This window comes from Moschus berezovskii, chromosome 3 (genome assembly GCF_049115385.1).
Source record: "Moschus berezovskii isolate FMDL1 chromosome 3, NW_MosBer_1.0, whole genome shotgun sequence".
NCBI lineage: Eukaryota > Metazoa > Chordata > Mammalia > Artiodactyla > Moschidae > Moschus > Moschus berezovskii.
Genome location: NC_142462.1, coordinates 96599429 through 96624318, shown reverse-complemented (window position 1 = coordinate 96624318; position 24890 = coordinate 96599429). Strand labels below are relative to the sequence as shown.

Sequence of the window (24890 nt, the reverse complement as noted above, 5' to 3'; positions counted from 1 at the left end):
TAGTGGTGACGAACTCGCTAAGTCTTAGAAAGTCTTTATCTTGCCTTCATTGTTAAAGGACAGTTTTGCTGTGTATCGTATTCTTGGTTAGCAGTTTTTCTTTAGCATTTTGGAAATATCTTACCACTCCCTGCAAACCTCCAGGGTTTCTGCTGAGAAATCTGATAATATCAGCCTTATTTTTTTATATGATGAGTCATTTTTCTCTTGCTGCTTTCAAAATCCTCTCTTTATCTTTAATTTTTGACATTTTATAATTATATGTCTCACTGTAAGTCAACCCAGCTGGGATCTTTGGGGCTTCATCAATTTGTATGTCCACTTCATTCCCCAGATTTGGGAAGTTTTCAGTCATTATTTCCTTAAATAAGTTTTCTGTCTCTTTTTGTTTCTGGGACTCTAATAATATATATCAGATTGGTTCACTTGAAGATGTACCACAAATACCATAGGCTTTCTTCAGTCTTTTTCATCCTTTCTTTTTCATTCCTCTGACTAGATAATTTCGAATTATTTGTTTTCAAGTTCATTGCTTCACTCTTCTACTTGATCAAGTCTGCTGTTGAAGCCACCCTTTAAACTTTTTGGTTATTGTGCTTTTCAGCTCCAGAATAACAATTGGTTCTTTTTTATTGTTCTCTTTGTTGAACTTCTCATTTTTTCTTATATTATTTTCCTGATTTCATTTAGTTATCTGTTTTTTTTCTCTTGTAACTCACTGGAGTGCTTTAAAACAGCTTTTGAACTTTTTAAGGAACTTTATAGGTCTCCATTTCGTTGCAATTGGCCATGGGAGCTTTATTTTGTTCTTTTGTTTGGTGTCCTGTTTCTAGATTCTTCATCTTTCTTGTAGTCTTGCATTATTGTTGTGCATTTGAAGAAACTGTCACTTCTTCCTTTCTTTACAGACTGACTTCAGCAAGGAAAGTCCTTCACCAGTCAGCTCAGCCAGATATCTTAAGTAGTCTGGTTGGTCAGATGCATAGGTGGGCTGGTTGGTGGGCCTGCTTCCAGTTTCCATGGACAGGTCATGTTAATTTTGAGAACTTCCTAAAAAGTAAATATTCTTTTCACCCATCTAAGCAGCAGAGAGTTTTTAGGTCCTATCTAGTGGGACCTAATTTACACTGGAGGGACAGGAAATCCCTCTCTCTGAATATGTGTTTTAGTTTTAGACTTTTTTTTTTTTAGTTTTAGACTTTTGATTCGTAAAAAAGTACTACAAGTAAAATGTAATTTTTTTAATGAGAAATAATTTTATGGATATATATTTAAATAGCAAATTTTGTATTGATAAATACGAAATCTAATATAGAGTTAAAATATAAAATGACATTTTATTTCTAAAAATACATCAATTTAAAACATTTGAAAAATATGTAAGACAAAAATTCATTGTTTGTCTTAATTTATTCATAACTACTATGAATATTTTGGTATATTTCAATTCTTTTTCTCTGTGACTAGAAATATTAAAACATTTGATATCATATTCTATAATAATGTTATACAATTTCACTTTTAATCACATTTTCACAGTATTTGTGTATGTTTCTAATAAGTAATCTATGTTTACATTATTTCTTTGTTTACAGGCATTTGCCTGGTGGCCTGATTTATTGGCAGAGCATGCAGAGAAATTTTGGGCTTTATTCACAGTAGATATGGATACAGCACTTGAAGCACAACCACAAGACTCCTGGGACAGTTTTCCTCTTTTCCAACTGCTTAATAATTTCCTCAGAAATGATGGTAAGCATTTGCATTTCTTTTAGTGTGTTAAATGAGGAAGAGGAGAGAACATTGTGTGTGTGAGTGTGTATTTACAGAGTCCTAGCACTCTCTCAACAAGGACCAACACAGGTAACATGTTTGCTCATTCCCCAGGTATATCTGGCTAGGGTCCACGGGAGACCAGCAACATTCTCACATTGTTCCACTGGCCCCCAAAGTTGCTCTTATGCCTGCCCTCCTGCCTTCAGGAGTACTGATAACACAGGGACCTTCTCATTGTACCTTGTGAAGCAGAAAATCTTCAAAGATCAATATTTCTAAAGTACCTGAGAATGCTAACGTCCCTGAAATATATCCTAGAAACTTATTATTCTAGATGTCCTGCTATATCAAGGCTTCTGCTAATCCACAGTGTGCTAATGTTTGCGGAACAGATTTGGTTCTACAGATGATAGTAATGTTGCCCTACGGTATGGCTTGCTCTCTCTCATTTAGAAATTAAAGAGAATATAAAGGTTCTCTACTGAGACTTTTTTCCCAATGCAGTAATAACTTTTATCATGATTCTGTCCATGGTCTTCTAGCAGATTTTATAGAACAGGTTTTCTTCAGAGTTTTTGAAGGCGTTTCTTAGCATATAGTTTCTTGCGGGCCTTTCCTATGATGATTTTTTTAGATGCAGACACAGAGAACAGACTTGTGGACACAGTAGAGCAAGGAAAGTGTGGGGAGAATTGAGAGAATAGCCTTGACATATATACACTGCTGCTGCTGCTAAGTTGCTTTAGTCATGTCCGACTCTGTGCGACCCCATAGACGGCAGCCCACCAGGCTCCCCCATCCATGGGATTTTCCAGGCAAGAATACTGGAGTGGGGTGCCATTGCCTTCTCCGATATATACACTGCTGCTGCTGCTAAGTCACTTCAGTCATGTCCGACTCTGTGTGACCCCATAGACGGAAGCCCACCAGGCTCCCCCGTCCCTGGGATTCTCCAGGCAAGAACACTGGAGTGGGTTGCCATTTCCTTCTCCAATGTGTGAAAGTGAAAAGTGAAAGTGAAGTCGCTCAGACTCTTAGCGACCCCACGGACTGCAGCCTACCAGGCTCCTCCATCCAGTGTGAAATAGATAGCTAGTGGGAAGCTGCTCTACCCACAAGGAGCTCAGCTTGGTGCTCTGTGATGACCTACAGGGGCAGGAGGGAGGCTCAACAGGCAGGTTGTATATGTATACATATTATCTGATTCACTTTTCTGTACAGCAGAAACTAATACGATGTTACAGAGCAATTATACTCCAATTAGAAATTTTGTTTGTTTATTTTTTAATTTCCCTTCAACTTAAGTTTAGTTTCTACTGATAGTCTTTGCTTCAACATTTGTAGTGGTCTTGGGGTTGCTAATTCCCTATTCTAGAACATTCCTCTCACTATAAGCCAGGCTGAACTCTGTGTCCTCCTAACCTCTGGTTCTGACTTATTCTGTTAGGTCAGTGGAATGTCCTTCTTTTGTTGCATATGTTCTTTTTCCAGCCATTATTCCATCATTTAACTCTTAGCATTTTCATGCCCATTACCATTCTTATCGGCTTCCTCTAAAAAGACCTCACTCCATTTTTCAGTATTGCTCTGGAGTGTGGTGCTAAGTAGAACACAGTGCCCACAACATGACTTGAGTAACCCAGGCCCCAAGAAGAGCTGCCCGTCTTCTGCCTTTACTTCCTGCAGCCCATGACTGCCCTCTCTTTCCCAGGAGCTTAGTCACACTGGTGATAAGTTCCCACTTGCTGTCTTTGAAAACTCCATATCATTTTCCTTCTCTCTTTCCAGGATATCACTACTCTGTATTTCTAGGTTTAAACTTAAATCATTTTTTGGACTTTTATCTTTTTTTTTTAATTACTCTATTGATTTTGTTCATCACTCTAGTCCATCATTTCTTACCTTCCTTTGGTTATTCATCCCTTTGAGTCTGCGCTAAAACTACAACTCTTTTATTGGGAAAAAACTTATACATATATATGAAATTGTGTATAATATTGGACTCTCCATGGACATCTGTATTTTGGATATCAGGGTAAGAACCTTTGTTTTAGTAACAGGGGCATCATGTGTTAGTAGTTAACAACATGGGCTTTCGTGCCCAACAGATTCATATCTGTCTGTGCTAGTTGCTACCTGACCTTTGACAATTGCTTAATCTTAGTAAACTTTTAAGTTCTTTCTCTATAAAATAAAGAAATAATAGTGTCACTGGTGGTGAGGATTAAAGAAGGCAATAGCTTAGTAAAATGAATGCTAAATAAATATTTTAGATATTAATCAGTTAAAATTTCAATCATGATTCCTTTAGCCATCTTATTCATTCTCTTATCCAATTTAATTTCCAAAAACATCTTATTAATAAGTCAAAGAACTAAGCTACAATTCCTACTTCAGTTTCAGCAACAATGTCTGCTCTTAGGAGTTGCTATACCCGCAGTTATCCAAATGTGAATCATTTATTCTGCAAATTGTCTTCAGCCAGTTTTTAAGTTCTAGTTTAGTTCCCTCCTGCCAGCTAGCAGACTTCAAATGACCTTCTTCTTTCCCAGCCTCTTATCATCAATTTTTTCTGCTAAGAAATTACAAATTAGATTTAATATTGTCTTACGATAAATATCTAGCAATAAACCTGCTGCCAAAAATGATGAATGTATTATACATTAAGTCCCTAAGTGAAAATAAATAAGTATAGGATTGTTTCTAACATGGATTTTCTTCACTTGCGTGAAAATTCAAGAATCAACCATATTTAGATTTATTAGCAGGTTATTTTAAGATGAAAGTACTTATTAATGCTCACAGTAAAGATGATTTAACTCATTCAATATATTGCAATTTATTTATAGATAAAATATATTGTAGATTTCTTCAAAATTTTCTTGGGGAACCTCTGCTATAATGCCAATAAATTAACATCTTTTAATTTTATTTTTAAGATCTCTTAAAATGTCCCAAAAAATGCTAAAAAGAGAAAAATTGACTGTTAAAAGAGAAATGTGATTTTTAACCAAATGTTTAATTCAAAAGAAGGTCATATGTCTCTCCTATTTAAACCATTTATATAGTATTGGCTACTATCAAATGCATAACATAGTGTGTTTTGTCGTTTTTGTACATATTACTTAATCACACAGAAGCACTTATTAATGATCTCTATTGAGTGCTGTCCATTTGGGGGGCAAGTCTAGATCTAGGCTTGATTTTGCAGTGATTAACATATTTTAGAAAGCATCAATTATTTCAGAGAAAAACAGCTCTTCTGTGTAGTCAGGTAAATAGAAAAGTTCCCCTGTGCCATAATTTCCTTTTGGTATTGGGAAAACGATGTGGTCTGGGGAATTGAAATAGAACCCAGTAACTTTCAACTCAAACTCACAAGTTACTATCCAAAGCCAAGACTGCTTAGTATTAATAATATATCACTAGCTGCTAAGACATACATTTTTTTGCTTGTACTATAGTAATGAAGAATATTATAATAATGAAGATTATTGTTAATAATTATGTGTTTGTTTTATTCCTGAAATGTTCAGATGGTCGTTTAGTGAATTCAGTTCAAATGTTAAATGTCAACCTAAGGCTGCCCCCAAATTGTCCTTTTGGAAAACTTATGGGAAAACATAAGATTTCTACCCTTTTACCACTGCCTCCCCAAAGAAAAACTCTTATATCACTGCCATGGTATGACAGTTTTTACCATATTGACCCAATTAGAGTTATATTCCAAATTCTAATTAATTTCAACCTTAACTAGCCAGGGGTAAAATAGGAACAGATTGCTCTGAACTGTCCAATCTTGTTAGGTGAGATAATTTGTTGAATAGCAGTGCTAAGGAAATGGCAACCCACTCCAGTGTTCTTGCCTGGAGAATCCCAGGGACGGGGGAGCCTGGTGGGCTATTGACTATGGGGTCGCTCAGAGTCGGACACAACTGAAGCAACTTAGCAGCAGCTGTTAGCCCAGAGAAGGCAATGGCAACCCACTCTGGTACTCTTGCCTGGAAAATCCCATGGTCGGAGGAGCCTGGTAGGCTGCAGTCCATGGGGTCGCTAAGAATCAGACACAACTGAGTGACTTCACTTTCCCTTTTCACTTTCATGCATTGGAGAAGGAAATGGCCACCCACTCCAGTGTTCTTGCCTAGAGAATCCCAGGGACAGGGAGCCTGGTGAGCTGCTGTCTATGGGGTCGCACAGAGTTGGACACGACTGAAGCGAATTAGCAGCAGCAGCAGCTGCAGCTGTTACCCCACTAATTATACAGAAATTTTAAATGGTTGTGATTTATTATTAGTAATGTCACATATTATGTCTGCTTTTCCAAAATGAAAATTACTAACATGCCTCTAACAGAGATATTAGTTAGAATTTGTGCTTTATTTGTGGTTGGAAGCTTTATAGCTGAGCTGTCTTTGTTTTTTAATGAATAATTTAGCTGTTCTCACTGGATATTTACCATCTTTATTTTGTGAAAACATTTATGCTTTGATATTTAAAAATAAGTGTTTAGGGGAGTGGAGAGCATCTTAGGCCAACATCTTCATTTTCCATTAGGAGATGAGGTACCTGGGAGGTGAGGCATCTCAGCTGGGGCTTGCTGACAGGAAACCAGTACAGCAGTGAGTTGGAGCCTGACCACTTGGTCTGCAATAACAAATGCATTTCTGGGGACATTAGAAAATAAGATAATATTTTTAAGGATAGTAGATTCTTTAAGCTTTTGAAAGTGAAAATGTTAGTCGCTCAGTCATGGCTGACTCTTTGTGACCCCACAGACTAAAGCCCACCAGGTTCCTCTGTCCATGGAATTCTCCAGGCAAGAATACCAGGGTAGGTATTTCCTTCTCCAGGGTATCTTCCTGACCCAGGGATCGAACCAGGGTGTACTGCATCACAGACACATTCCTTACCATCTGTGCCACCAAGGAAGCCCATTTAAAGTTATATTCCTGCCTAATAAAATGTTTAGCAGGACCTTGAGTTATAGAGGTAGAAGAAGTAGGTTGGTTAAAGCATGCAGAAAGGACCAGATAAAGTATTGTCTTAGCATGTACACTGTAAAACATCCATGACAAGAATTCCAGGGACTGAACAAATTAGAGGGGAAAGAGATTCAAGATCGCTGTTTTAAGGAGGGGAGGCAAAGAATTGTGTCTGGGGTAGGTGTGTTTCCTTCCAGTTGTACATGATTAGGGAAAGTCTTAGACTCAAGAATCCTTAGAGATGCAGCGTGATGTTCCTCAAGGGAAGAATACCAGCTGCACCACAATTTTAGCTACTGTCCCTAATCTCTTGCCCCTCACAGGCTCATCCACTGTTCCCAGAGCAGAACTGATGAAGAAAACAAACTTGGGCTCCTTCATTTCTGTCCAAAAAAAGCCTGAGCTTGCCTCTCCACCCTGCCTCCATCCATCCTGATGCACTCTCTCCAACTAAATCCTTAATTAGACGGATAATCACTTTAAATGGTATCTAAGGAAACAGTTTTGAAAAAGAGATCTATTAAAATTAGTGAAAATAAATGTTTTCATAATGAAGCAATTAGCATGATAGTTGAATGATCCTGAATGACTGTGAAGCTGGTACAAATAGACTCTACCCTTGTGTGCTATTTTCCACAATTGTCCTGTGGATAATAGGTAGGGCTAGTGACTGCTTCTGACAAATGAAAGCCATCTGCAAATAGCACAAATCATTCCTCTCAGGACTACCGAAAGGCAAACCCTTGGAGCTAGTCACCTTTTAATCTGTGGATATGCTTGCAAGTGGCAAATGACCATTCTATTGGGAACTGATTCCCGGGTGAAAAATACCATGGCGCTTCTTCTTTAATTAACAGCCTTTTTCACATTGCTAGCACATTAAAGCCATCCCAAAGAACACCCGTGCTTGTATAATCAGTGTCACAGCATCTCTGCCTAAACGAATAATAAATGTTCAGGTTCTACACTAAGTGAAAACCTATTCTCCAAGACTTTCACCTTCATAAAGATGGGCTCATAAAAATCGAAAAAAGAAAAATTGGAATGTAGTCTCATGAGGATAAAAAGGCTAGTGTTAATAATTAACAAGGAGAGTGAAGTGGAGTCAAATTAGCCATAATAGAGCCCAGAGTGACTGGCAGAGTCACCTCTCATTATCAAAAAACTCATTAAGAAATGAAGAGGTGGAAATCCCGCTGGGTTATTCTCACACTTCGGCTGTATCAGAGATTATTTTTCAGATTTCTTTCAAATGAAGAACTGTTAGGTCACCATATTGTATATTAGGTTAATCTTCAAGCTTTGAAATATGGAGGGCTGGCATCTGCACGTCATTCTTCCTTCACTGCTTAAATGAGCTGTACGTCTGAAATTCACAAATTAGTGTTTACAGATCTGTACATGCATCTACTAGGAACAGTTGGATGTAACTTCTAGATTATAGCAGGGCTGTGTGCCCACTTAGATTTACAACGCTCTTACAAACAATAAAATGACCACTAAAATGCGAAAATGACTCCTATCCCAAAGTTGATTAAATTCAAAATTTTATGTCACAACCTGTTTTACCCACCAGTATAGTAAAAGGAAGGTAAATGCAATGATTCACTAGCTTTCTTTATATTGAATTCTTCTCTAGAATCTTTACTACATGTGGACATTAAATTTTAATCTGTTAGTATAGTTTCTTAGAAGTTAGTGTTACTGCCATATTCAATTATTTCCATTACCAGGACGGTATTGAGGGACATAATGCCAAAGATCAGAAGGCTGCTTGTAACTGGAGTAAAATTCCAGACTTTCCCATTTGGCTGTAATACTAATCTCATGAAAGGCAGCATAAGAATTGCTAGACCACAAGATTTACTGTTTATTTTTGCCTTAAGCTTTGCTGAATGTTCCCAGGTGGCTTGGTGGTAAAGAATCTGCTTGCCAATCAGGAGGCACCAGTTCAATCCCTGGGTCAGGAAGATCCCCTGAAGAAGGAGATGGCAACCCACTCCAGTATTCTTTCCTGGAAAATCCCTTGGACAGAGGAGCCTGGCAGGCTACAGTCCATGGGGTCCCAAAAGAATTGGATATCACTGAAGACTAAAATATAAGTTGCTGAATGATTATATTAGTTTGTTTTTCCCTGAGTTAATTCTTCAAGAAACATGGTCTAAATGCCTACGATTTACCAACTCTCAGTCACCTTCAGTTCAGTTCAGTTCAGTCGCTCAGTCGTGTCCGACTCTTTGCGACCCCATGAATCACAGCACGACAGGCCTCCCTGTCCATCACCAACTCCCGGAGTTCACTCAAACTCATGTCCATCGAGTCGGTGATGCCATCCAGCCATCTCAGTCTCTGTCGTCCCCTTCTCCTCCCACCCCCAATCCCCCCCAGCATCAGAGTCTTTTCCAGTGAGTCAACTCGTCGCATGAGGTGGCCAAAGTGTTGGAGTTTCAGCTTTAGCATCAGTCCTTCCAATGAACACCCAGGACTGATCTCCTTTAGAATGGACTGGTTGGATCTCCTTGCAGTCCAAGGGACTCTCAAGAGTCTTCTCCAGCACCACAGTTCAAAAGCATCAATTCTTCGGCACTCAGCTTTCTTCACAGTCCAACTCTCACATCCATACATGACCAATGGAAAAACCATAGCCTTGATTAGACGGACCTTTGTTGGCAAAGCAATGTCTCTGCTTTTTAATATGCTATCTAGGTTGGTCATAACTTTCCTTCCAAGGAGTAAGCGTCTTTTAATTTCATGGCTGCAATCAGCATCTGCAGTGATTTTGGAGCCCAGAAAAATAAAGTCTGACACTGTTTCCACTGTTTTTCTACCTATTTCCCATGAAGTGATGGGACCGGATGCCATGATCTTTGTTTTCTGAATGTTGAGCTTCAAGCCAACTTTTTCACTCTCCTCTTTCACTTTCATCAAGAGACTTTTTAGTTCCTCTTCACTTTCTGCCATAAAGGTGGTGTCATCTGCATATCTGAGGTTATTGATATATTTCTCCCAGCAATCTTGATTCCAGCTTGTGCTTCTTCCAGCCCAGCGTTCCTCATGATGTACTCTGCATATAAGTTAAATAAGAAGGGTGACAATATACAACCTTGACATACTCCTTTTCCTATTTGGAACCAGTCTGTTGTTCCATGTCCAGTTCTAACTGTTGCTTCCTGACCTGCATACAGGTTTCTCAAGAAGCAGGTCAGGTGGTCTGGGATTCCCATCTCTTTCAGAATTTTCCACCGTTTGTTGTGATCCACACAGTCAAAGGCTTTGGCTGATACATAAACAAAAGCAATCCCTGCCCTTGAAAAGGACACAATCTAATGGAGATGGGCATGTACTACTCTGCCCATCCATGGGCGCTACTATGGGCACTACTAACTATAATGCTGCAGATTATAAGGCTGCAATTCAGTTATATGTCCTGTGTGCTATGACATTTTTAATTATTGGATTTAATAATTGGATTTGTTGGATTTGTTGCCACCCGAATTATAAATATTATAACATCAGTGCTGTCACTCCTTCTAACCTCCTATCTTGAGGGAAGAGAGACTTTCTAACAAGTGCCCTGGACTACTCTGGTGGTCTAGTGGCTAAGACTCCACATTCCTAATGCAGAGGACCCAAGTTCTATCCCTGGTCAGGGAACTAGATCCCATGTGCTGTAACTAAAAGATACTGCCTGCCACGACTAACACCTGGTGCAGCCAAATAGATGAATAATTTATTTTTTAAAGTGCACTGAGAGGAAAGGGAGGGTTGGGTGTGGTTTTAGGAGGTTTGCAATATAGTATAAATTAAATATTACCAAACTATAGAAAATTGCTGATCATGTGTTTAATTAATGGAGAATAAAACCTGAAGAGTTTTCTATTTTACTTAAACTTCAGTGGGATGCTGTCAGAGTTTCCTTCAGGGTTGGATTTTTATGATACTTATTCAGTAAACACATATTTCCTGAGTGGCTACTTAATGTCCCAAACTCTTGGTTGGGTACTGTTCCTATGTCTGAGTGGGGAGTACGTTTGGTTTGCTTTTGTGTGTGTGTGTGTTTTCTTTTTACATAATGCTGTTTTAGTCTACAGTCCTCCTGGCTTTCCTCCTGAACTTCCTATTCATACTTCCTGTGATGGGGATCCCATTATATGCATCTGTCAACAGGGAGAAAGTGAAAGTGAAAGTTGCTCAGTCGAGTCCGACTCTTTGCGACCCCTTGGACTCCATGGAATTCTCCAGGCCAGCATACTGGAGTGGATAGCCTTTCCCCTCTCCCTAAAGGAGATACTTGAACCCTAAACACGATACATGAACTCTTTTATCTGCTTATTCTTAATTTTTCCAGTGATTATTGTCTTAGTAATTGTTACTAAATGGATCAAGTTTAAATTCTCTATTGAAATCTGACTGTTAAAAGCCTATGACAAGTACTTTTGTAAATGTAAGACTCTTTGGGGTATGTAAATAATCAACATTAATTTATTATTGGGATTAATTAATTAATGTTCAAAATAATTGGGCACATCTGCATCACAGTTTACCTTTTATTTAAGCCTTTTACTTTTTTTTGCCATTTCTAATTGTACTGTTGGGCTTGATGTCATTGATGCATCCCTATTTTCGACAAGGTGGTATTTGGAAACCATGGAATCTTTTGGAAAAAAATACTTTTATCAACAAAGTAGATGCTGGTCCTCCACTTATGTTCTCATAACCACTATGTGAGAATCCTTCTGAGCAGTTCTTTCTACTTCCATACCTCTGGTGTAAGGTCACAACATTCTTGGATGATGCCATGTTGAGAACCTGCCTCTTCCAATAAGCTGTTGCAGTGGATGCCTTGTAAAGGCTTGATTTGGACAGGTGGCAGTCCCAAATCCTAACCCATCCTTATTACACCATATGGGGAAGATAGAAGCACTCATTCTGATGCCTGGGGCTATGTATTAAGAGGGCTTTTGACAGTGTCTGATAGGAATGGGATGCAAACTGGCATATGGGCAACTGAGAAAAGGAGCATACATTTACATACACAAGTATAGTGTCGTCTGTATCCAAGGAGTCTTGCTTTTTGAAACTGAGTCCTCTCTCTCTCTTTACCTTTCTATGTGTATTTTCTCTTCATTTCTTCTCATTTTTCCTCTTCCTTTCTCTCCTCCATCCCATCTCTCCCTTCATCCTTCCTTGCCTTTTACTAAAGAAATAGTACTGCCAGTTGCCAATTTTCTAAAACTTTGGAACTTGGATTAATAGTTTGATATTTTTAATAAAAAAGGAAAGCTCTGCTAAAATGTGAGCAAACTTTTGGCCAGAATTCAACACTTGTGACCGTACTTAGAAAATAAGGGAAATCTCCATTTTCTCCTAATTCTGCAGGATGTAATAGTCTGCTGTCAAGTCATAACTGAACAGAAGAAATACTCCCTTTGGTACGTTCACTAAAATAAGAGACATAGAATTCCCTGGAGGTTCAGTGGTTAGGATTCAGGCTTCCATTGCTGGGACCCCGGGTTTGGTCACTGGTCAGGGAATTAAGATCCCACAAGTGTGCCCAAAGGAATAATAATAATGAAATGAGAGACATAAAATTGACATTTATATCCAGTAGAGGAGCTTGCCCAGGTGATTTAGTGGTAAAGAATCCACCTGCCAAGCAGGAGACACATGTTTGATCCCCGATTCAGGAATGTTCCCTGGAGAAGGAAATGGCAACCTACTCCAGTATTCTTGCCTGGAGAATCCTATGTACAGAGGAGTCTGGTGGGCTACAGTTCGTGTATGTATGCATGCTAAGTTGCTTCAGTCGTATCCTACTCTTTGTGACCCTATGGACTATAGCCCACCAAGCTCCTCTGTCCATGGGATTCTCCAGGTAAGAATACTGGAGTGAGTTGTCATGCCCTCCTCCAGGGGATCTTCCCAACCCAGGGGTCGAATCTGTGTCTCTTCTGGCTGCTGTACTGCCCATGAATTCTTTACTACTGAGCCACCAGGGGAAACCCAGGCTACAGTCTGTGGGGTCACAAAAGAGTTGGACACAACTTAGTGACTAAACAACAATGAATATCCAGTAGAATCCTTAGCGATCTGATATTGGACATCAGTTCAGTTCAGTTCAGTCACTCAGTCATGTCCGACTCTCCCCGACCCCATGAATCACAGCACGCCAGGCCTCCCTGTCCATCACCAACTGCCAGAGTTCACTCAAACTCATGTCCACAGAGTCGGTGATGCCATCCAGACATCTCATTCTCCATCGTCCCCTTCTCCTCCCACCCCCAACCTTTCCCAGCATCAGAGTCTTTTCCAGTGAGTCAACTTGTCGTATGAGGTATTGCAGTTTCAGCCCTAGCATCAGTCCCTCCAATGAACATCCAGGATTGATCTCCTTTAGAATGGACTGGTTGGATCTCCTTGCAGTATAAGGGACTCTCAAGAGTCTTCTCCAACACCACAGTTCAAAAGCATCGATTCTTCGGTGATCAGCTTTCTTCACAGTCCAAATCTCACATCCATACGTGACCACGGGAAAAACCATTGCCTTGACTAGATGGACCTTGGTTGGCAAAGTAATGTCTCTGCTTTTTAATATACTATCAAGGTTGGTCATAACTTTCCTTCCAAGGAGCAAGCGTCTTTTAATTTCATGGCTGCAATCAGCATCTGCAGTGATTTTGGAGCCCCCAAAAATAAAGTCTGACACTGTTTCCACTGTTTTTCCATCTATTTCCCATGAAGTGATGGGACCAGATGCCATGATCTTTGTTTTCTGAATGTTGAGCTTCAAGCCAACCTTTTCACTCTCCTCTTTCACTTTCATCAAGAGGCTTTTGAGTTCCTCTTCACTTTCTGCCATAAGGGTAGTGTCATCTGCATATCTGAGGTTATTGATATTTCTCCCAGCAATCTTGATTCCAGCTTGTGCTTCTTCCAGCCCAGCGTTCCTCATGATGTACTCTGCATAGAAGTTAAATAAGCAAGGTGACAATATACAACCTTGACGTACACCTTTTCCTATTTGGAACCAGTCTGTTGTTCCATGTCCAGTTCTAACTGTTGCTTCCTGACCTGCATACAGGTTTCTCAAGAGGCAGGTCAGGTGGTCTGGGATTCCCATCTCTTTCAGAATGTTCCACAGTTTATTGTGATCCACACAGTCAAAGGCTTTGGCATAGTCAATGAAGCAGAAATAGATGTTTTTCTGAAACTCTCTTGCTTTTTCCATGATCCAGCGGATGTTGGCAATTTGATCTCTGGTGCCTCTGCCTGTTCTAAAACCTGCTTGAACATCTGGGAGTTCACGGTTTACATAATGCTGAAGCCTGGCTTGGAGAATTTTGAGCATCACTTTACTAGCGTGTGAGATGAGTACAATTGTGCGGTAGTTTGAGCATTCTTTGGCATTGCCTTTCTTTGGGATTGGAATGAAGACTGACCTCTTCCAGTCCTGTGGCCACTGCTGAGTTTTCCAAATCTGCTGGCATATTGAGTGCAGCACTTTCACAGCATCATCTTTCAAGACTTGAAATACCTCATCTGGAATTCCATCACCTCCACTAGCTTTGTTAGTAGTGATGCTTTCTAAGGCCCACTTGACTTCATATTCCAAGATGTCTGGCTCTAGGTCAGTGATCATGTTATTGTGACTATCTTGGTCGTGAAGATCTTTTTTGTACAGTTCTTCTGTGTATTCCTGCCACCTCTTCTTAATATCTTCTGCTTCTGTTAGGTCCATACCATTTCTGTCCTTTATCGAGCCCATCTTTGCATGAAATGTTCCCTTGGTATCTCTAATTTTCTTGAAGAGGTCTCTTGTTTTTCCTCTTCTGTTGTTTTCCTCTATTTCTTTGCATTGATCACTGAGGAAGGCTTTCTTATCTCTCCTTGCTATTCTTTGGAACTCTGCATTCAGATGCTTATATCTTTCCTTTTCTCCTTTGCTTTTCGCTTCTCTTCTTTTCACAGCTATTTGTAAGGCCTCCTCAGACAGCCATTTCACTCTTTTGCATTTCTTTTCCATGAGGATGGTCTTGGTCCCTGTCTCCTGTACAATGTCACAAACCTCCGTCCAGAGTTCATCAGGCACTCTATCAATCAGATCTAGTCCCTTAAATCTATTTCTCACTTCCACTGTATAATCATAAGGGATTTGATTGAGGTCATATCTGAATGGTCTAGTGGTTTTCCCTACTTTCTTCAATTTAAGTCTGAATTTGGCAATAAGGAGTTCATGATCTGAGCCACAGTCAGCTCCTGGTCTTGTTTTCGCTAACTGTATACAGCTTCTCCATCTTTGGTTGCAAAGAATATAATCAATCTGATTTCGGTGTTGACCATCTGGTGATGTCCATGTGTAGAGTCTTCTCTTGTGTTGTTGGAAGAGGGTGTTTGCTATGACCAGTGCATTCTCTTGACAAAACTCTATTAGCCTTTGCCCTGATTCATTCCGTGCTCCAAGGCCAAATTTGCCAGTTACTCCAGGTGTTTCTTGACTTCCTACTTTTGCATTCCAGTCCCCTATAATGAATAGGACATCTTTTTTGGGTGTTAGTTCTAAAAGGTCTTGTAGGTCTTCATAGAACCGATTAACTTCGGCTTCTTCAGCATTACTGGTTGGGGCATAGGCCTGGATTACTGTAATATTGAATGGTTTGCCTTGGAAACGAACAGAATTCATTCTGTCATTTTTAAGATTGCATCCAAGTACTGCATTCCGGACTCTTTTGTTGACCATGATGGCTACTCCATTTTGGTCTAAAAATAGGATTTCTCATAAAAGTATTTAGTACTGTATGTTTTACATAAAATATGAAAAGATACACAGGCCTTGATACATTCTTATACAGAATAATGTAGTAACTATATAGTAATTTTCATAGAGTATTCAAGTCATTCATTCAACAAAGATTTGAACACTTGCTCTGAGACAGGGATTTTGTTGAGTACTAAGAATACAGACACGGTCCCTTCTTCATGGACCTTGCACCCTCATATGAAGAAAGAGAAATGTCATCAAGTACAGAATTATAGCATGGACCACAGTAGAAGCCTGTGCAGGGTGAAGAATAAATAGAGGAAACCAGTAATTTGGCGAAAGAACAGCAGAATGAAGCATTTCAAGAGATTAGATGGGAAAGTGTCTACTTGAACTAAACCATCAGAATCATTATGGCTGGACCACAGGAAGTAAGAGAGTCAGGTAACCGAAATGAGCCAGAGAGGTCACATTAAGATACCTCATAGATGGCTCTCCTTTCATGCTAAGGCTTTTGAAGTTTGTCTTGAGGATCCATTAAAAAATTATAATCTTTAAGAGATACATTCTTTGTTTCATATGTTAGCACACCCCTCTGCTTTAGATTTTAAGGACATGAATGGGCAGAAGGAAAATTAGGTGCCTAAGACCAGTTATTCTTGCATTAGCCAAGACGGGAGATGAGAGTGTTGGAACTAGGACAACAGCAGTGTTGATGAACAGAAGGATGCGATGTGCTAGAAAGATAGTGAGGATATAAAATATGCAGGTTCTCACTCCTGATTGGAGGTAGGAACTGAAGGAAGGACCTCTGGCGCAACTGCCAGGTTGCTAGTATATTGATCAGGTGGATCAGGATCAGATCTCTGTTTTTATTCCTAGGATCAGAATAAGAGAAGAGAAGCAGGCTTGTTTAACAAGATAATGAATCCAGTGCTTATCAAGTATATCAAAAAAATAGAGAGCTCTTACTAGAAATAATCTGAGTCAACTGCTACTTAATCTTAGAATCATTATAACATGTAATAATAACATAATAACCGCGTGTGATTCTCCTTATGTGCTTCATTTTAACAAATGAAGCATGACTTAATAGCCAACATATCTAATCTCTAAATGTACAATAAAGTAGCATTTGAATTAATGAGGTAGAGTGCTCATTTGTAGATGTAAAATTTGTTTCATAAAAGAGAGCTCTTGCCAGAAATACATTTGAGTCAACTGCTACTTAATCTTTGAATCATTGTAACATTTAATAGTAACTGAGCGTGATTTTCCTTATGTGCATTCTCAACAAACTAAGTATGACTGAATAGCCAACTTACCTAATCTCTAAATGTGTAGTAAAGTAGCATTTGAACTGATGAGGTAGACTGCTCATTTGCAGGTGAAATGATTTGTTAAACATTAGGCAGTATTTTGGCTTTGGTATAGTTCAAAATAATGATGATATTTAATAGTACCTATCAAGATGCAACTGCTGAAGAAGCAGTCAGCTACCCACTCCAATATTCTTGGGCCTTCCTTGTGTCTCAGGTGGTAAAGAATCCACCTGCAATGTGGGGGACCTGGGTTAGATCGCTGGCTTGGGAAGATCCCCTGGAGAAGGGAAAGGTTACCCACTCCAGTATTCTGACCTAGAGAATTGCATAGACTGTATAGTCCATGGGGTGGCAAAGAGTCGGACATGACTGACTTTCACTTTCATCAAGATGCAAAGCCTAAGGTTCTTTATATTTTTGATTCATAGGCCATATAAATGAAGGCTTAGGCACACAGTCTAGCTGTGCAGCCTTGTAAAATTGTCCATGAAATTGTCCTTTCAATTTGTATTATAAGCACATTGAATATTTTCACAGTGTTAGTTCACTTTTATTTATTGAAATATAGTTGATATAAAATGTTATATATTACAGGTGTACAGGGATTCCCAGGTGGTGCTAGTGATAAAGAATGTACCTGCCAATGCAGGAGATGCAAGACACACGGGTTTGATCCCTGGGTCAGAAAGATCCCCTGGAGTAGAAAATGGCAACCCACTCCAGTACTCTTCCATGGACAGAGGAGCCTGGCAGGCTGTGGTCCACTGGGTCACAAAGAGTCAGACATGACTGAGTGACTGAATACTCATACATATACATAGGTGTACTGTGTAGTAATTGATAATTTTTAAATTTTACACTCCATTTATCTTTACTGTGAAATGTGGGCTATATTTCCTGTGTTTTGCAAGGTATCACTGGAGCATACTCTTTTATTTTTTATTGGAGGGTAACTGTTTTACAATGTTGTGTTGTTTTCTACCATACAACAGCAAGAAGCAGCCAGAAGTGTACACATATCCTTTCCCTCCTAAGCCTCCCTTCCAAGCCCCTGTCCTACCCCTTTAGGTCATCACAGAGCATCAGGCTGAGCTCCCCTTGCTAAACAACAGCTTCCTACTAGCTGTCTGTTTTGTACATTGAAATGTATATATTTCAGTGCTGCTCTCTCTCGGTTCATCCCACCCTCCTCTTCCCGCGCTGTGTCCTCAAGTCTGTTCTCTACATCAGTGTCTCTATTCCCTTGGGGCTTATTTTGTACCTGGTAGTTTATACTTCTTCCCTGGAGAAGGACATGGCAACCCACTCCAGTATTCTTGCCTGGAGAATCCCACGGACAGAGGAGCCTGGTGGGCTGCAGTCCACGGGGTGGCAAAGAGTCGGACACGACTGAAGCGACTTAGCATGCACGTACCTCTTAGTCCTCTTCCCCCTTCCTACTGGTGACTACTATTTTGTCCTCTATATCTGTGAGTCTGTGTCTTTTTTATCTACTAGATAAGTACATTTTTAAGATTCCACATGTAACTGACATTATACACTATTTGTCTTTCTCTGTCTGACATTTCACTTAGCATAGTGCCTTCCAAGTCCATCAGTGTTGCTGCAGATGCTGAAGTTTCTTTTTTAATGGCTGAGTAGTATTCCATTGTCTATATGTGGACATTTGTTGATAGACACTTCTTTCTCCATTCATTTGTTGATTGACACCTAGGTTGCCTCCATATCTTAACAATTGTAAGTAATGCTGCTATGAACATGGGGGTGCATATATCCTTTCAAATTAGTGTTCTTGTTTTTTTCAGACATATACACAGGAGTAGAATTGCTGAAAGACCACAGAGAACCAAAACAATCTTGAGAAAGAAGAACAGAGCTGGATAAATCATGCTCCCCAGTTTAGTTCACTTCTCAATTCATTGAATATAATGGTTGTGCTAACCTTTTCACTTTTTCATGTAGTAACAGTTTTTAAAAATTTTAATTATGAATACATGTAAAAAGTCATCTAAGATATGGTGTAGTGTGTTTGTCATTTGCAGGGTTTTTTTTTTCTTTTTTTTTAACCCGGAAGAGTTTACCACATTTCTAGATCTTAAAAGATGCTAATATGATGATAGTAAGTTTAACAGATGCATAAATGAATAGAGAGAATGATAATAGTTTATGGTAACTAAAATTGAGAAAAAATAATATTATAATCTGGACTTCCCAGGTGGTTCGGTGGTAAAGAATCCACCTGCCAATGCAGGAGATGCAAGTTTGATCCCTGGATTGGGAAGAATCTCTGGAAAAGGAAATGGCAACCCACTCCAGTATTCTTGCCTGGTGAAATCCCATACAGAGGAGCCTGGCAGGCTACCGTCCATGGGTTCGCAAAAGAGCTGGACACAACTTGGTGACTAAACAACAAGTATTATAATCTGAAAGTTACGAAGGGGCTCTGACATCAGATCCTTGTTGTACTGTCCAGTGACTAAGTGACTTGGCCAAGTGTCCTAAATTATTTGTGCCTCAATCTCCTATACTGAAGAGATTGAAAAAAAAATAATAACACTTCCCTCACAGAGCATTTATAATGATTCAATGAGAGAGTACCTAGAAAGGAACTTAATATAGTACTGACAGTTCAGAAATGCTAATGATAATGAAGAGAAGAAGGTGGAGGAGGAACATAAGGAGACTTCTGAAGTAGAGATCCAATAAATTCAGGTTAGTGTATATACTTTTAAATTTTCTTACCACAGTGATTTACTGAGTAAGCATCCTTACTTAGGTGTGCTAGTCACTTGGTCATGTCCGACTCTTTGTGACCCCATGGACTGTAGCCCACCAGGCTCCTCTGTCCATGTGGATTCTCCAGGCAAGAATACTGGAGTGGGTTGCTATGCCCTCCTCCAGTGGATCTTCCCAATGCAGGGATCGAACCCATGTCTCCCACATTGCAGGCCGATTCTTTACCATCTGAGCCACCAGAGAAACCATTTGGTAAAAGGAATTGAATTACATGATCTATAGTACCTTCTACCTTTCTAGGAATCAATAATGCTCCTTTCAGTGTGTTAATAAAAACATCATTAAGATAACATGAGTCTTCTCCATAAGACATTTATTGTTAAATATGATTATCATTCTCACTTTCGTGGGAAATCTTTATAGATAAGCCGGTAAAGATTATTACACCAGAAAAAAAAAAAATACTATGTCAATTAGAGATTCAAAAAAAACCACAGTGTTGTATTTCCTTCTGTACTTGGGAATAACTTCCTATCCCATGCTCATGTGTCTGTAGTTTTCAACCTCTGACCAATTTTAGAATCACTAAATTAAAGTGATTATGAGCATTTTCTTATTAGTGCTACAATGGTAAACATCACATACTTTGCCCAAGTTTTAAACACTGTTTAGGTTTTTGAAGTATTTTTGCCCTGAGAAAGATTATGAGGAAATTGGTGTATTTAGCTGAATATTTTATGAAGATAATACTGTTGGATTGGTTAAAAAGTTTATTCTGGTTTTTCCATAAGATGTTACAGAAAAAAACAAACAACCTTTTTGGCCAAGCCAATAGTAATATGTTCTAGTAATTAGATTAGTAACTATAAGCATATACAGCTGTTCAAATTCATATAAATAAAAGTGTTGAGATAGTTGACATTTAACAATGTAAGTTTAAGGTGTGCAATGCAGTAATTTGATATACTTTTGTATTGATATAATTAATGCATTAGTTGTCACACCCTTCACCTCACATGGCTACAGTTTTTTTAGCAGGGGGCTTGGTAAGAACATTTGAGACTTTCAAGTATATGGTACAGTATTGTAAACCACATTCATCCTGCTGGGAAAGAAAAGGAATGGGATTACTGATGAGCCTTTTCCACATATCCTCCTACCTCTGCCACCACCACCATCGTCAACTTTTCATCTGGTCTGTTGTAGAAAAGGACTGAGTATTAACCTTCTTCTCTGCTTCAGCCCTTTGGCACCTACTCCATCTCCACACAGCAGCCAGAGAGACCATATCATGTCACTCCTCTCTTAATAAAAATAAGAATGCATCCCATTCCCCAGTAAAATTCATCCTTTTCACAGTGTCCTACCATCTAGACATTACCTGGGAATATTCTTCCCCCTCCTTCGCTCTGCTTCTGCCATATTGGCATTTTAGTTTTACTAGGAGCACACCAACTCATTCCTTCCCAGAAACTTTTCCTCTAAATCTTCCATGCAAGGCTCCCCTATCATTTAGGCTTAGTCAAAATACCATCTCTTAAGAAATATCTTTGCTAACCACAGAGTATTTTTTAAATGAATACATTTTCACTTTGAAGGTTATTTAAAAAATTACAACTGAGTTTGGGATATCCCCTTGAAAAATATGTACTATCATCTAAAACATGACAAATTCTTTGTTGACAATTGCTTAGCACTACTTAGTATTTTCCTACAGAATTTCTCTTCTTTCATAGTGCAACTTGGGCACACACTGTGTTAGTTCCAGCTACCACAACAGAATACCTCACACTGGGTGGCTTATAAGTCACAGACATTTCTTCCTTACAGTTCTGGAGGCTGGGAAGTCTGACATCAAAGCACCAGCAGATTCAGTGTCTAGGGAGGGCTGGATTTCCTGGTTCACCACCAACCATCTTCTCACTGTAACTTTACATGGTGAAAGCGTCGAGGGATTGTCTCTAGGGTCTCTAAAGAAGCGTCCTGATCCTATTGTTGAGGGCTCTGCCCTCGACCTCATCACCTCCCAAAGACTCCATCTCCTAATACCATCATATTAATGTGCTTACTGTCCTCAGTCACTCAGTTCTGTCCAACTCTTTGCAACCCCAAGGATTGTAACCCACTACACTCCTCTGTCCATGGGATTTTCCAGGCAAGACTACTGGATTGGGTTGCCATCTCCTTCTCCAGGGGATTTTCCAGACCCAGAGACTGAACCCACGTCTCCTGTGTCTCCTGCTTTGTGGGTGGATTTTTTACATGCTGAGCCACTGGGGAATGGGAGTTAGGATTTCAACATACAAATTTGGGAGAGACACGGACATTCCATTCACAGCACTGACTATTCTAATACAGTTATGACCTGTGCGTAGAAAGCAGCCATCTCTTAGTGGAGGTAAAGTGCATCTTGTCCAGCAGTCCTGTCCTAGTAGTATCAATTCTTAGACTCCTGCAATGGCATTAACTAGGATGCTTGTTCTATTACTACATCGCAATTCACTAAAGACTAATGGACAACTAAAAATGCACATGATATGCTAACTCTTTTTACATACACACTTGGAGAAGTGAGTAAGAAAAATTTCACAAATAACTAAAAAGTTCATAAAGTGGAATAGACATTCCCAAGGCCACAGTCACCCTCGTGGTGAGTATATCTCTTAGAAGCAAGCAGACTTATCTTTTAGAATTGAACAGGTTTAGTTCTGTGATACACAGCATACCACAGGGATTATGTATGCATGCTAAATCTTTTCAGTTGTGTCTGACTCCTGCTACCTCATAGACTCTAGCCCACCAGATCTTCTGTCCATGGGACTCTCCAGGCAAGAATGTGTGTTTATTGCACAGTCATGTCTGACTTTGCAACCCCATGGGCTGTAGCCCACCAGGCTCCTCAGTCCATAGAATTCCCAGGCAAGAATACTGGAGTGTGTTGCCATTTCCTTCTCCAGGGGATCTTCCTGACTGAGGGATCAAACCTAGGTCTCCTGCATTTCAGGCAGTTTCTTTACCATCTGAGCTACAGGGAAGTCCCAAGAATTGGGACTTTCCCAGTATTCCCAGGCAAGAGTACTGAAGTGGATTGCCATGCCCTCCTGGATCTTCCTGACTCAGGGATCTAATCTACATCTCTTATGTCTCTTGGATTGGCAGGCGGGTTCTTTATCACTAGAGCCACCTGGGAAGCCCACAAGGATTATAATTCTGGTTAATTGCCATATTTACGTGTGTCACGATCTTTAGGGCACTCCACAGTTTGCTTCAGTCTCCAACAAGTAGCCAAATGCCTCATGAGCTAAACCTTTTAGAAAATAAAACCATACCACCTGCCAGGAAGATTTTATAGAGATACATTGATGGTTTTGACAGCCATATGGAGAAGGTGACTATACTTCATGGTTAGTTTTCATTGTATGATATCCAGGATGAGGAGCAAAGCCTATTGTTCTCTGTATTTTATTGGTTCTGTGTCGTACTCTTTCAAGAAAAGTGTTTCATCCATATTTTCCAGATGCCTGCTCTAAGCCCTCTGACAAACTCTGTTTCTGCTTGACTGTTTCAGCACTTTTATGTAATGGAAAATTCCATAAACACTTGCAAGAAATCTTTGTGCCCTTGGTTGTCCGCTACGTGGATCTCATGGAGTCCTCCATCGCTCAGTCAATTCACAGAGGTTTTGAGCAAGAGACATGGCAGCCTGTCAAGTAGGTATCTTGCAGTAGTGTCCACAGAGCCCCTGTCTCTTCTATCCTGCCCTTATGACTTTACACATGGCCATCTGTAGTTATTGCTTATGGTGGTCCCTTCCCACGTTGTCTGTTTCTTTACAGGAATATCGCCAACAGTCTTCCCAATGTAGCTCTTCCAAAAGTTCCAAGTCTGCCTCTTAATCTTCCACAGATTCCTAGCTTTTCTACTCCTTCGTGGATGGCTTCTTTATATGAGTCCACGTGTGTATCCCTCACTTCTTTCCTGGCGGTGTGTTAGCTGGTGCATGGCCTGGGCTGTGTTCTGTGCAAATGTGTTTAGATTGCATGGCATTTATCATCACTGGTTGAGGACTACTATGTTTTGGTTTTATTTGTTTGAGTTTTTGAAGCTATTAAGCTAAGCTTAGCATATCGATGATACATAATATAGATTTTTTTTTTAAGAAAAGTACTCCCAGCTTTGATGTTCTTGTGTGATCTGTGGGGCAGGGTCATTTTGTGCCCTCCGTTGTGACTCTAGTCTAAGTGATATAACCAGAGTTTTCCATATTCAGGCAAGCAGTGTGGTTAGCGCTGTGTATGTCCAGGATCCTTTGTTGGCTCCAGTTGTGTGATTTATCTTGTCTATGTAGAAAAAACTTTGTAAGAACAGTTTTAAGAACACAGTCTTTTCCCGCCTTTATCTTAGTCTCACCTTTAAAGAAATAATAATGCAGGTTGCAGAGAAGGGTATGTCCTTTGTTTCTCAGTACCAGCAAGTCTTCTGTTGTCCTTTCATGTACCATTTGTTGCATCTTGTTATTTTTAAATAATCTTTATATCATTACAAACCATATTTATTAACTCCAGATTGTCACAAGCCTCCCTATTGAAGATTTGGTAAATTAGAGTCATTAGAGTGAAAAAGACATGGGCTTTGAAGTCGATCAGCCTTACTTTTAGATCCTTATTCATCATTAGCTTAGCTTATTCATCGTTAAGTCTTCCTTAACCTCAGTTTCCTCAACTCTAAAATGGTTATGACATCTAATTTAAAGATGTTTTTGGGAGGATTTTTAAAAAAACTGTGAAAAGAGCCTGGCACAGCCTAGGGTCTCCATAAATGATAACTACTATATAACTACAATCTACATTATGATTGTTATTACCATAATTATTATTATGTTATCACCAGTCATCATTATTACCCATAACTGAATGGTTTCCAAAAGTTTGAGCTTCACAGAAATGAAATGAACTCAGTAATAGCCCATGCTTTGCACAAGATCTCACATGAAGTCAGCTAGAAAAAATAATAATTCAAAGAAGAAAATTACCTACCATTAATTGAGATACAGGGCCAAATTCTTTATCTTCGTTAAGCCTTGTGACAACCCTGTGAGGTAAATATCACTTTCCCCTTTTTGCAGTTAAGGAAACTAAATCACCGAGAAGTTAAAAGGCAGAACTTGCCAGTGTCTCACAGTCAGCAAATGACAGGCTTTCAACCCACGTTTGTATAAATCATCTTAATAGATGCTCCTCCAAATCTCTCCCTGTCTATAAAATTCTGGCTATTTTAGCTCTCGGAGTGGATGCCAGTAAGGTAAGTTTACTG

General features: G+C 39.5%; 1 protein-coding gene across 4 annotated transcripts in view; it reads left to right on the top strand.

Moving 5' to 3' along the window:
* Positions 1-24890, top strand: part of CADPS2 (calcium dependent secretion activator 2) — a 593849-nt gene that overhangs the window by 496225 nt on the left and 72734 nt on the right. For 3 of the 4 annotated variants that reach the window (XM_055421183.2, XM_055421182.2, XM_055421181.2), the window contains 2 exons: positions 1596-1752; positions 23146-23287. In XM_055421183.2, the coding sequence (XP_055277158.1) occupies positions 1596-1752; positions 23146-23287 (299 nt within the window). Of the gene's footprint in view, positions 1-1595; positions 1753-23145; positions 23288-23413; positions 23534-24890 lie in introns of all 4 variants that reach the window. The other variant, XM_088834647.1, reaches the window with a different exon arrangement.